Source organism: Oenanthe melanoleuca, chromosome 1A, assembly GCF_029582105.1.
Source record: "Oenanthe melanoleuca isolate GR-GAL-2019-014 chromosome 1A, OMel1.0, whole genome shotgun sequence".
NCBI lineage: Eukaryota > Metazoa > Chordata > Aves > Passeriformes > Muscicapidae > Oenanthe > Oenanthe melanoleuca.
The window spans coordinates 31,278,615-31,293,115 of record NC_079334.1 but is presented as its reverse complement, the minus strand read 5'-3'; the positions used below and the strand labels follow the sequence as shown (position 1 = coordinate 31,293,115).

The 14,501-nt window shown below is 34.5% G+C and overlaps 1 protein-coding gene across 1 annotated transcript in view; it reads left to right on the top strand.

The window, feature by feature from the left end:
- The first annotated feature begins 697 nt into the window (after positions 1–697).
- LRRIQ1 (leucine rich repeats and IQ motif containing 1) overlaps positions 698–14,501 on the top strand; it is a 98,872-nt gene continuing 85,068 nt past the window's right edge. Inside the window, exons 1-9 of the mRNA XM_056515839.1 lie at positions 698–826; positions 2,060–2,171; positions 3,188–3,258; positions 4,448–4,550; positions 5,355–5,560; positions 7,398–7,472; positions 7,652–8,920; positions 9,728–9,880; positions 11,058–11,208. Of these exons, the coding sequence (XP_056371814.1) occupies positions 698–826; positions 2,060–2,171; positions 3,188–3,258; positions 4,448–4,550; positions 5,355–5,560; positions 7,398–7,472; positions 7,652–8,920; positions 9,728–9,880; positions 11,058–11,208 (2,269 nt within the window). The remainder of the gene's footprint in view (positions 827–2,059; positions 2,172–3,187; positions 3,259–4,447; positions 4,551–5,354; positions 5,561–7,397; positions 7,473–7,651; positions 8,921–9,727; positions 9,881–11,057; positions 11,209–14,501) is intronic.

The following is a 14,501-nucleotide window of genomic DNA, read 5'->3' as shown; positions in this document are numbered from 1 at the left end:
TGGGGGGACGGGAGTACTGCGGGCGCTCTGAGCAGTGGACTACAACTCCCAGCATGCAAAGGGGCGGTGCCGCGCGCCTGTCAGGAAGCAGGGGTGGGCGGTGCTTCCTCCGGGCGCGGTGCCTTTCGGGAGATGTAGTTTTTCTCAGCCTGGATCAGTTTCCCGCCTTCCCGGCAGAAATGCGCTCCTTGTGCCCGGTTTCCCCCTGCCTGCAGCCATCCACAAGTTTTTTACTTCTCTCTGTTACATGAGTTCTCACTGCTTGCTCTGTATCATTAAAACTTCATCGAGTGCTTTCTATATTCTGAGCCTGATTTTATAATTGTTAATATTTATTTATTGTTCAAATGTTTGTTTATTTGTTTGTTTTTCCTTTGTAGCTTCTAGGGCTAGGAAAAAAAAAAAAACCTTGTGAGGAAGTAGGGGGTGGAGGTTTTAAATATTGAAATTTAATGATATTTGCAAAATTATAAGGGATATCCTGAGGAGGATTCTCTTATCACAATATAATGTTTTTCTTATTCCTTGCTTGTTGATATGGAATGAGGTTTTCATGTTTCAAGCCAACCATTCAATAAATACATCTGAATGAACTCAGGTTAAATGAGGACTCTCTTCATTTTGGGTCATGCTGTGTTGAAAGGTATTCTTTTTTTGGTGTAGCTTTCAAAACAGATAAGGCACTGTGGGAAGTAGAATGTCAGAAGATATTGAAGAAATTGAAAGACAAGTAGAAATGGAATTAGACAGAATCAGTGTTTCTTCGTTTGGAACAGGCGATCTTGACTCAGAGGTATCAGACGAGCCCTCGAGTGACAGTGACACAGTAAGTATGCAGCGAGCTAAAACTGCTTCTGCAGTGCAGAAGTACAAAAAGTACAAAAAGTGCAAAAAGTACAAAAGTAGTGTTGGCATTGGAAAGCCCGTTTGATGAGTGAACATTTTCCCAACACGCCCAACCCAAGGATTTCTTCTGAAAAGTAGTCTTGGTAATATTGCTTCATGAAAAGTGTAACCTCCAGTGGTGACAAGACAATAAGAGAGATGAATATCAGCATTCTGCTTGAGAGGATCAGACCTGGAGATTTTGTTTTAGCATCCTCTGAAGCTGGAAGATTTGATGAGGTGGATTAAATCAGGGTGAATAAATCGATGATTCTTCACTGAAATCTGTATTTAATCTTACAAGAGATTGGATTAGGAGATTTCTTATAAGATTTCCAGATACTAATTTCATATAAATAGGTTCTTCAAGCCCTCTTTCTTGGATGACTTCTTATTTTGGGAAGATCCTTTCCTCTGAAATAAAATCAGTTATTTGGGTCCTTTTCTGCCATTTTAATCTTTCAGATTCATAGCAAAGGGATTGGTTTGTAGGATATTAGGCTAGATAATATTGATCATAAATCATGTTTCATATGACATAGACAAAGGCATTAGTGATAAGTATGTATGCACTCACATAGTGAATGTCAGCAACATCTATCACAATTTGCACATCTGAGAGAAGGCAGATCATTTTCCCAAAATTTTAACATTAAAGACAATCTTTTGAATAGAAAGTTACTATGTAATGAAGAAAACTGAAGCATTGATTCTATGTGCATACTTTAAACATTAGTAAATTTAAAATTGATTTATTTTGTAAGGAGTCTAAACATTTTAAAGAAAAAGATCCTGTGCCTCACAGGTATTTGCTAATTTTTATCTTATCCTTTTTCTTTAATTTCTTGGTCCAACACAGTTATAAACACAATCATTTATTGAAATGAAGATGGATAATTTATTCTGGAGATGGTGCAAGATACATTACTACAATTTGATTAGAATTCAATTAAAATTAGAATTATTAATTGTTCAGTGGGTGATAAGTCAACAAGAAAAGTGCAGGAATTTTAAAAAGTGTTGGAAATTGCTGCTAAATCTCCATCTATCACCTATCACTGCTTTGTAAGTGAAGCCAAAACAACTCTTTATTCTATTATGTCAAACATTTACCTCTCTTCAAGCTTGTGAGACGAAAATGTAGAATATATGTCAAAGGTTGTGGTTTTTTTAGGTTTCAGATGACTTACCAGAATCAGTTCTCTCCTATTTAAACTTTATCAAGAGCAGCAATCAAGATGCTGAAAGGTTTATCCTTCAGGACTTGGAAGGTGAGCAAAGTACAAGTAAGCATTAGTCACAGCTGAAATGTCTGTACACCTCATATTGCCAGTGGAAGTTAGACCAACACACATCAGAAAAATAATGGAAACTTTTAAGTAGAAGTAGTGAAACCTATTCCATCAGCTTTCAAATGCATGATGAAAATCTGTAGGAATAAAGCCTTATGTCTTCTTGAAGTAACATTTGAGCAGAAATTAAAACTAAAATAAGAGTTCAGATACAATTGACTCCCATAGGATATGTTTAAAGTCTGTTTTGAGAGATGCCCAAGTTCACATTGGGTGAAATGACTGTTAATTAGCAAAAAAAAACCCAAAAAAACCACCCAAAAAACCCCAAAAAAAAACAAAAAACAAAAAACAAAAAAAAAAACAAAAACAAAAAAAAAAAACCAAAAAAAACCCAACCAAACAAAAAAATCCCAACCAAAAAAAAAAAAAACAAAAAACAAAAAAAAAAAACAACCCAAAAAAACGAAAAAAAACCGACCAAACAAAAAAATCCCAACCAAAAAAAAAAAAAAAAAACCAACAAACAAAAAACCAAAAAAAAGTCTGTCATCTCTGTGACTGAAGCCAAGCTCATAGTTTGTATGCCAGAGAGCTGGTGCTGTTTGTTCCATTTGTGCAATAGACTTGGTGACCAGAAGTTCAAGATTGAGTACAAATTTTGATATCTGAGGAACATCCTTATTTATTATTTTTTTGTAATGCAATCTTACACTTTTTCATTGTTTTTAAAGTTCTTTGTCAATTTTTGACCTATCTGATAGTAGTGCTACTGTATTTTTCTGCACAGAAAATGTTCTGCTGTGTTTCATGATTCTCTTGCACACATTTTCTGCTTTTAATGTAGATAAATGATTCCCATACATTTTTAAGTAAAACTGGAGGAGAAGGAAAGGAAAAAAAAATCCCCTTTGTTTTAGTTTAAACAAACGGACTAGATAAACATTGAAGATCAAAACTGAGCACTGGTAAGGGGTTTTTTCTCTGTGACCTCATTTTTTTTTTTTTAGGTGACATTTATGGAGTAGTTTCTTGCCATCCTTCTAAATCAAATGAAGATTCCAAACAATTTAATGAAAAGGTACTTTTTACTTATACAGTGTTTATAGTGCACAAAATTCTATTAAATATTCTAGATAATTTAAACTTGTTTTGGTGGCTTCCTAAGGAGACCTATACATGTGTTCAGTTCTTTTTTCTGTCAGACTATCCAAAAGGTATTAAGATGAGATTCTGTATAAAATTCTTTAGAATTAGGACATCAACTGTAATAGACCATGTCTATAAGCTTTCAAATTTGAAATAAATTATGAGCTATTGAGCACAAAAATCAACAAAATTAAACAATACTGAATAATCCTTTAGTCCTAGGTGTTTGCAGAATATTATCTTAATATTATGATAACACTTTTAAGTTTCTCTAATCTTATTTTTTATGATGATCAGGAAGATAGACAAGTATTAATCTTGCTCCTAATATATTCCATAATTTTGCAGAAAATATAAACATAGTAATCTCTGTGCCTTTCAAAGACAAATTGAGAGTTATGAACAAGAGTGCTTCTATATTTTCATAGGATTTCACTAATAACTCGCTGAAGTTTTCTTAGAAAAATATAAAACTGTATTTAATTTAGTCACTTTTAATTTTCTGCCTGGCTTTTATTAGTGAGCTCTCTTGCAAACATGATCTCTTTGTTCTCAGAAGACCATTGTTTAAAACAGCACAATTACTTCATGTGACTTCAGCTGCATTACAAATATTAATATAGGCCCAAAGCATGTGATGAACAGATGATAAATGAGGAGGAATAGATTACTTGCCAGTAAAGAACAATGAAATAAATATAGCAATCCTTGTGCCCATAGCATTATTTTGAAATAGTCTTCTTAAAAATTTGCTCTGTAACTGGTTCTTCCCCAGTGTGCATAACAGTATTCATGCATATACTGCTTGGTTTCACAGAAAGTAAAATAAACCTCAAATGCAAGACATTCATTTTTCTAAGTCAAAATATTAAATATATTTTAAAAATCATTGAAATATTATGTCTTTTGATAAATACTACAATATTTATTACTGTAGGAAACAATATTTTGACTGATATGTTTGCATTATTCAATGTGTAAGGATTCCAGTTAGTAGTAAGTTTCACATTGTTGTACTTGTCATATGATTCAAAGCTTATCCTTGCTCTGGAAGATTTTTACAATGTTCTGCTTTTAAATTTTCTTTCTTGTTTTTTAATAAAAATTTTAAACTATGTTAGATACTGCTTGAAGTTGAAAATGAAGACTTGAAGCTTGCTGGAACACCTGATTATAAACAGTCCATCAGTGATGAAGTGGGCACTGATGACCACTTTCTTACAGGTAAGCAAGCACATTATTAATTTGGTTGGGTTGATCTTTAACATATCACTCTTTCCTGCTTTTCTCTTGTTGTAAAAAGCATAGCATTATTTTTAAAGAATTTCACATTGCAGTATAGAACAGGGCTTGATACTTGATGAATTGGACATAAATATACATATCTGCTTTTATCTCATTTCAAGATCACAAAATCATCATAGAAATTAGTATCCCAAAATACTACTCAGAAATGAAAGCTGCTCAGAGGCACTAAGCAGGTTCTACTTTGACCACAACTTTTTTTTTGCTTGTTTGGGGTTTTTTTTTGGTGGGGGGTTTTTGTTGTTTTTTTGTAGGGGTTTTTTTGGTAGTTGTTGTTCTAATTTTTTTTTGGTGTTGGTTTTTTGTTTGGTTGGGGTCCTTTTTGGTTTTTTTCGTTTGTTTGGTTTGTATTTTTGTAGTCACATTGGCTGGGAATGTTCCTTTTCCAAGGCCTTTGGAGGAGTTGGGCTGGAGCGTATCAGTGCTAAAGCCCCACTAACAGCCATAGAAGACATCCTTTGCAATCCTGCATTGTACATTTTTAGAATAAGCAAAGTAGTTGCAGAGTCATGAAGTGCTCAAAATAATAATAAAACTTCTCTGATGGCAAGGACTTGTGCTGTAGTTCTGATTTCCTGTATATATTATATAATATATATAGAAATCAGATATATATTGCTGGCTGTATCACCATAGGATCTTTTTCTTGTGAAATACCTTAAGGCTGTTTAATGTTCCCTAGTGCTTATTAGGAAATTAAATGTTTTCTTGTTTGATTAATAGCTGGTCTTGAAACGAGCATAAGTCTTGCCCATTGTGAAGTAGAAGAAGAGTGTAGACAAGCATTTGAACTTGAAGATGAGAAGATTAAAACATGGAAAGCCGAGAGAGAATCACAGGAAAGAAAGAATGAAAAGGAACATGCAAGAAAGTTGCAGCATCTGGAGCAATTTGAGGCTGAAAGAATAAAGTTAGATCTTCTTCATAAGGTAATGAATGATATTAAGCCAATATGTTCCAGTCAAGACAATTCAAGCTCTAATGTGAAAAAGAGACTACTATCTCAAACTGTATGACTGTCCTAAACCCTGTCTACTTGTATTGCCAGTGAGCTGTGAAACTTATTTAAGTATGGTCCGTTCATTTTTATGTGTTTGCTGTTTAATCAATAGCGAGTGAATTTGCTATGCAAAATTTTAAATTATTCCCCAAGCTTTGCCTTTACGAAGTTTTTATATTATGAAAACGGCCAAAGTACTAGAAATGAGAGTTATGCTGAAACTAATCACAAATGAAAAATGGCTACTGTGCCCTAATAGAAAATACTTAGTGAGTTTGGACCTCCCACCTTATTTCACATTTCAATGTTAAAATCTTAATGGAAGTAATTAGAACCAAATTATTCATTTCAGCAATGCTGGTGTTGTTCTTCATCTAGGTAAAAGTTACAATACTTGCTTTTCCTATCTTTGGGAAATCTGTGAAATTTAATCAGGCTTCATCTACTGAGTTCTGCCACAACAGATGATGACTCAACACACTGACTCGTTGCACTCTCAGACTATCTAGTCATATTTGGCTATATCGGGTGGAGCATCATACAGGATAAAGGAGTGTAAGAACAGGAGGAAATGTAACTCTCAGCACTTGTGAGGTCACAGAATTTTATTGTTTAGCCTAAATAAGTGTGTTTTGAAAGGTGCATTAACACTACATTTTCAGTTAATGGGGACTTGGGCACCAGCAAGGTAATTCAAGCCACCAATAGTAAGAAAGGGCTTAGTAAATGAAAAGACCTTTGATCTCTGAAGCCCAGTTCAGTGTTGACTATAGCTCTCTTTTCAAAAGGTCAGAATAAGTAATAGGCCTTCTTGACTCTTTGCTGTCACAAATCATTTTTGGATATAGGATGGCTTTCTCTAGAGAAAGAGGGGCATGGCCACGTTTAGGCTCTTAGATACTGCTGTTGCAGGATCGCTCTTTTGAGGTGAGAAATATAATCTAACTTTCCACATTGCAGAAGGATCTAGATGCCTGGTCTCCTGTTTTCTGAACAGCATGCTTCTGAATGCCCATGAAAAACACCTTAGACACCTGGGAGACTTCATGCTCCGAGCTGAAAGTGATTGCTTTCAACTACTTCCTTCATATCCTCCATATTTGATTTGGTTGATATATCTTGGTTCCACTAGGGGTTACGTAGTTCTGGATCAACCTGTTTTTTAGCTACTTATGGAACTAACCTTCTGGCTGCTAACCTGCAGTCTCATTGAGAGTATTTTTCTGATTGAGATTATGTTGGGCAAGGAGGGAAATGCCATTTATTTGCAAATAGTGAGAAAGTAGATTTGAGCTTTCATTTTCCATTGAAAACCAATTTCAGTCACAAAAATTTCTTTAGCTTTACTGAGCAAAATTCCCATTTGAATGATTTTAATATTATCAGTACATACCAGTGCAATTAAAGAGACATTATCTATGCTACTGTTCAGATATATTTCTGTTTTCTTCCTGTACTTTGAGTGGTTTAGTAACTAGTTTTCATCCTTCATAGTAGTTTAGATCTTGGAGAGGAAGGTGGCAGCTGTTTGGGTCAGTTCAAGATGCTGACTTTCTGAAAGTGTGCATCTTTTAGTACATGACGAAAGCTACATTACTGATACAAGTGTCCTGTTGTTTATTTTGATCCACACATTCTCATTTAAATTCAGGAATTCACAGAATTGAATTTTTGGAAAGTCAAGAAGATGGGTGAGTTTGGAGAGAGGGTGTTTTGTATTGTTCTGAGTTTTGGACAGTATTCATTTCAGTTAATTTGTTGTGCAGAAACACCAAGCTGCAATAGAAGATGAGATATGGAAAGAAGAGGAAGCTTGGAGAGACAAAATGAGGCAACATAAGGTAAGGTTGTACAATGAGCTTTTGTCAAAAGACTGTGAGGTTGCTGTTATATATGTTTCGGAATAAATGTTATAATGGTACAGTTATTATACTAGATTCTGTTTATTAATGATAAATATGTGCCAATACCTGTCCCATTTTAAAAGTGGTTGAAGTCTATCCTAATTGTTTTGGCCTAGGAATTGATCTTGAAGCTACAGTTGCAAATGGATGAGGAGAAAAAGGCCTTGGAGGAACAGAAAGCAAAAGAAAGACAGCAACTGGCTGAACAACAGAATGCAGCAGCTGTGAAAATCCAAGCTAGATTTAGAGCATTTTTAGTCCGTAGAAAATATGCTCCCATTTTAAAACAATGGAAATATGAAATGAGAAAGAAGCAGAAAATACTAGAGGAAATAGAGAGAGAAATGGAGGAAAGGGAGGAAAAACTGAACAGGCGAATGGAAGAAAACAGGTTAAAGAGAGAAGAGGAAAGAAAGAGACAAGAAGAACTTGAAAGACAAGAATATTTGGAACAGTTGAGGAGGTGTGAGGAATATGAGAAAAAGAAAGAAAGCCTGAGATTGGAAAGAGAAAAACAACTGCAAATAGGAAGAGAAGAAGAAAGAAAATTAGAACAAAAAAGAGTAGAAGCTGTGATGAGTGAAAATGTAGAAAATAACATAGAAAACATAAAAAAGGATAATACGACAGAAAATATGAAAGTAATAAGAGAAGAGAAGGAGGAACTAAATAAACAAGTAGAGGAACCAAAAAAACATGCTGAAATGATGGATGAAACAAATAGGATGATTCCAGCAGAAAGAAATTTGACACCAAGTATGTTAGGCTCTGAGGAGGAACACTCTTCTCATGTGAATAATGAGAACTTATACATTAAATCAGTAGCACAAGTAGAAGAAAATTACTCACAAACAAGTTATCTTGGTAATGCTTCAAATGGTCATATTTCAAAGGATGAATCTCTTAACTCTGATAAAGCTCCAAATGGTCATATTTCAAAGGATGAACCTCTTAACTTTGGTGCTAATGACATGATAGAAAATAAGGCAAACTGCATATGCTGCTTGTGCAACTGCATATGCAGCAGCCCACCAAAAGTCCAGCCAAATGCTAATAACAGAGAAATTAAAGATCGATTTTCTCAGTATGAAACTATGAAGAAAACTTTATTTCTGATGGAAAGTGCTACTGAAGAAGTGAGAGACACCTGGGACAGTAGCCAAGATGTGGCAGATTCTTCTACTAAAGTAATTTTTCCTGATGATATTGAAAAGAAGAGAATAAACTGGATGAACACATGCAAATCTTGGTCTAAAATATATGAAGAAAACCAAAGAAAACAAGCAACTATAAGAAAACAACTAAGGAAAAGTTCAGTTATCAAGATGCCTCCACTAAGTACAGAAAAGATAATTCATAGTGGCCCTTGGAGGACCTTGCAGCAGGTAGCTATATGAGAGTTTGAAAATGAAATGGGAAGACAAACTTATCACCCTTTTTTTTTTTTTTTTTTTGTCTCTTTTAGAATGTTGACAGAATGCTGTTTATTGTTGAGCAGGAAATAGATATTGTGAGAGTTCCTATGTCCAAGTGCAGAATAAGGGCAAATGATAATGACTTTTGAATTCTTGTGAGTGTTGTGGAACATACTGGCGTGGTATTAGTCTTCAGATGATTAATAATTAATAACCCTTTAAAGGCAAGAGCTCTTACTTTCTGCTAAATTAACAAAGTTTTGCCTTTGTACAAAGGCCCACATTTCAGCTCCTGCTCAACTAGCCCCTTCAGAGTTTTGAGAAGAGCAGTCTCTTCTAGAAACAAGATGTTACTGATATGCTTATAGATAGTGTTTTGCCATAAAGGACATCTCCTGGTTGCCAGTACTTACGTTACTTACCATTTACTAACTTATCATTGTGTGCTTGCTCTGTGCTCTCATCTTGATATCCATTCTAAGGATGGCCTACTAGGCTGACACTTCTAGTCTGACTATTTCTGTCTTTTCCACACTCATTATTTACAGTACTGTGACTATCGTGTTCATGTTAGCTTCTCCCATTGAACAAATCAAACCTGTCATTGCCATTCTTTTCTGTATGAAAAGATTACCATTAGTTGGTTGCATTTTATAAGACATTACTAGATTATAGTTTTGTTCTTTTTCATCTTAAAGAAAATTACCATATATGATGTTGTGCAATGAATGTTCAATATGCAAAGCATTAGTCTTATTTATCAATAAATGCATGTAGGTCACAACGCTTACTCTCGAAGATTTGCCAGCTTGTAGCCTCTCAACCTTATCTGAGTGTTCAAATCTTCAAGTTTTGACTCTGAGGCGCTGTGGACTGGTTGCACTGGAAGGACTAAGTAGCTGCAAAGACCTGAAGTATATCAATGTGGAGGTACCAAGCATATTTGATTCTTTGTTATAACATGAGGAGAACTGCCAGTTTTGCTCCTTAGATGATTGTGTATTTGTGTCCAACTGAATATATAACTTTTTAGCCTTAAGAGCATAGGAAAAGCAACAAAATACACCCAAATGTGAACAAAGTTATACCAGCAGATTTACAGTACAAATAGCATAAAACAACAAGCTGCAAATGATTCAACCTATACTGAGAAAATATCAGTCTAAGATTAGCATTAGTATAGATCTTCATTTCCTCAGTCTCTGATTGATGAGTAGACAAATGCTGTTCACCATAGCAGGTGCTCAGCTTGAGCAAAAATAGGTAGAAGGAAGAGTCCTTTGCAACATGGACCTTGAATATTAATTAAAATTAGTAACATATATGCTCAAGGAATAGTACTTATTGTGAGTTGTACCAGAGGTCTAATGTTTAGGTATTTCTACTGCCCAGTGTATTAAATGAGCCTAACGACTAAAGAAAACTTTTTCTCTGTATTACATCTATGTTCCAGAACTTGGCAATTTACATGAAACAGCTTTGTTCACATTTTTAATTTAATGTGTTTTAACAACAAAATGTTCCAGACGAAGAGACCAAGCAACACAAGTAGTGAAAGAGAAATCTGAGGAAGCATGATTAAAATGACCTGGGAAGGGAATGTTTAAAAAGAAGGATCCATTGGAGGAAGAGTATTAGCATGGAATAGTGTTAATGTTTGTGACCAAAGTATCTCTAAATGCAGACTTTTGCTATTAGTAAATAGGATTCCAGCAAAATTGCAACTGTTTTCATTATAATCTAGTAAATATGATGTTTCTATGCAGTTTTTAGTTCAGTTTCCCAGGGTTTCAGGAGGTAGGAAAACATATATGGAAGAGACTGCTCTGTTCTTAATTTCTTTCTATGCTTTTTTTTGTTTCAACTTTGGGCATTTTCAGAGCCAGAATGAAGTTCAAGATATATTCTTGTTCTGTTTCAGCAAAACACAAAAGGTAATTTCTAGGACTCCTGATTTTTTTTTCCTAATGGAAAAATAGACATGCCCTTACTCCTAACTAAGAATTTAGGATAAAAATACGCAATGAAGGCAATCTGCTATATTTTTACTTAGTTCTACTATTTCATATAAGATGCTATTTAATATTCTCATTTTCTTTTATTGCAGGAGAATGACATTCAGGTAGTTGACTGTGCAAATCTGGAAAATCTCTGTATTCTCATTCTGAGTAAGAACCATCTTTCATCAGTTTGTGGCTTAGATGGATGCAAAAATCTCCAAAATCTTGAACTTTCCTACAATAGAATCACTCGAATTGGTAAGAAAATTATGCCAATTTGCATAACAACAGTTATGCAGTTTATATTAAGAATTATACACCCCTTGGATTTAGAGTCAGTCAACTGCTAAGCCCAAGGAGACAGACTTTGGAAAAAACCTGCATCTTAAAGCATGACTTAGGTGCTGTTGTGTATTCCATCTAGCAGGCCATGTAACTATTGTCAGTCAGAGAGAATTAAAATCTTTCTGAAACGACCACTAATGTTATCTTCACTAAGTTAGCTGGAATATGTGAGTAGCCTGAGTTCAGCTTATCTACAGACATAATGAAAGCAAAGCTTAGCTATGCAGCTGCAGGGAATTCCAGGGTGTTCCTGACTGACACAGTAAGTAGTTATATAGAAATTGTATTGTCTGTCTCAAGTCTGCTGGACAATAAGAAAATAATTAAAAACAATTATTAAGCTCATAGACAAAACACATTCACGTAAGACTTGTAAATAAGAAGTAGTTCCACTGTTAAATAAGACTGTTAATTAACCCTGTGAACATGGAAAATACAGTTCTGTGATAAACGGCAAGGGTGCAAACAGAAAATGGGAAAGCTTAAAAAAAATCTGTAGATGTAGAGACTTTGATGAAGATATTATCAATATTTTTTGCTAATATGTATAAATGTTAGTACTCATTAAGAAAATTTTTAATATGTGAGAATAAAAGTGCTGAGAAATCAATGTTTACTGTAAAAGCATATCAGTACTCAAATGAGGAACAGTAGAATAAAATGGTTAAAAAGTTTCATTGGTTGTGGCAAATAGTCTTTGATAAGATTCTTATTCAGATTGATCTCATTTCATAAAAATGTCTGCAAGATTACTGTAAGAATGACATTGTTTTAGTGGATGACATTTAAGAATGTGGCATCAGTGTGGAGTGTGGTAACTTCAGACAGCCCAAGTGGAGTGAAATCCTCTGGTACTTTCGCTTTTGTGCAGTGAACTGCTACAGTTACTGAGTCTAATAAATTCAAGTGGGTAAATAAATGTTCACAAAAATCATCTTCAAATGTGGGATTTTTCCCTCTCCAGAATTGCTTTGAGGATTTTAGGTTAAAACAGCTGCATAATACAGGATTTATTTCGTATCATAACATATTAAGTAGATGCACAGAATGCATAAAAATGGATTTGTGGGTTATAACAAGTTAGGATATCCCTACCGTCTGTAAATCTTGCAGGATATCCCTTAGCAATTTTGGAAGCTCCAGTACCACGCAGGGAAGCTTATTTATGTTTATAATATTTAAGTTTTAATGACTTATTGTAGGAAATTTCTGGCATACTATTATTTCTCTTTTTATTCTTTTCTCCTGTCATTGAAATATAGCGTCAATAGAGGGAAAATTAGAGTTGCCAAAAACTCCTTAAAAATAGCAGTAAGAGAATTAGTCTCAATTATGCTTTTTCCCTTAAGAATACATGATCAAAATTAAGTAATTGTGACGGTAACACACCGAAGTTTGAGTGCATATGTTTGTATTTTGAAAATGAATGCTCTGCTTAAAAATTTTCATGCACAAAAAGTAATAGCATTCTGACTCAAGTCTTTGAATACACTTCTGTAGGGTATCTATACTGCTGTAGAATGCTGAGTAAAATCCTGGCAGCTCAAAGAATAGCAATGCTGCATAACCATGGATGGTCATAAATGCTGCTTTCAATATACTCTTTTAAAGACAGCCCAGAGAGGATTTCTTTTTCGTCAGATACCTTTATAATTTTTTTGTTTTGTTTTGGGGTTTTTTTGAGGGTTTTATTTTGGTTTTTTTTTTTTTTTTGTCATTTTTATGTTTGCTATCAGCTTTTACTCTGTTGTTAGTTGTCTTTGTCACACATAGAAGTGACTTCAGAACTGCATCAATAGCTAAGAGAGTCCCTTGCTAGCAGACTTCAGCTGCACTTTGCAAATTTCTGAGAACTTATGTAAATGTTCTCCTTGAATCATGTATTTGTATTTGTCAACAAAATATTTTCCTGTGGCTGCTATAACTTTTGTTTGTTGCATTGTATGTAAATCTCACAGTATCTTGTGGAAATGTGCAGAAGACTTTTATGCTTATATTTAATTTTGCATGTAGGCAGGAGAACCAGAAAATACCATCTGTTTGTATTACGTTATTCTCTCTTGTGTGTTTTCTGTTGGACTGCATTTGATAATTCCAGAATGTCCTGAATGACATTCAGGTGATCAAGAGTAAAAAAAGGTGCTTTGTGCAGCATGCAGTGAAGAAAATTCCCAGATTTTGTTTTACCTCCTTGTCTTATTGTGTGTGCAGTCTGTCTTCTCAGTCCCACCCCAGGCTCATAGAATGCTTTTAAAGTTTCCACTACTGCTAAGCTGGTCACTGAAAAATGGAGATTTAAGAGCTGCTCTTACAAGGAAATCTTGGGTGCCAACATATGAAAACATGAAAGTGTTTCTGAAACCGCTAGATGGTGCTGGTTCCTTTTTTATTTTTATTGAAGCACAAACGAAAAATACAGACCAGGATCTTGCAATCAGGGCCCATGTCATGGGCATGTTTGGAATTTTTCAGAATAATTAAAGATTTGTATATTTATTTTCCAAACCGCAGTTTTGAAGTTACATTATAGGACATGTGTGTTATATTTAAGATTATATCACTTTAATGTCAGACAATTGCATTCTTTTCACTAAGTGCTTTCCATTTTTAAGCTAAAATTTTTTGAATTTTTTAAAATTTACTGCTGTTTCGGTATTTAATTTTTTGGTTCAGTTTTCTCCTTAGAATTTATTTTCATTTTTAAGTCCTCTTCTGTATTCTCGGTACTCCATGGTGCAAACTGATCTCTGTTTCATAATCTAGTTTGTTTTCAGAGGACAGTCACAAAGAGATTCACTATTTTAAAGCTCATCCAGCTTCCTTTGGGGAACTTTTGAAATTTTGGGTGGGATAAAGATGAGACAAAGTGTTCCCTCAAATAATCCTAAATTAACTAAATTATCTAAGAATTCATGAAACAGAAATAAAATCAGAAATTCCTTCTTTTAGATATGTTTTGTAAAGGATATCCCTTCAAAGGAATTTCTTACTGCAGAGACACAGAAAAGCTGCTCAGTCCTGTAGCAAGTTAGATGGATCAGTGCCATTGCATGTGTAAGACTGTGGGAAGACAATGTAATTTTTGCTGTTGTAAGGATGATTTGGGTTACATTCTATGAAAGAAACAGATGCTGATGGGAATTCCTTTGCCTTTCTTTTGTGTGGAGATTGCATGCTCTGTAATGTAGATGGCAGGAGTAAATATG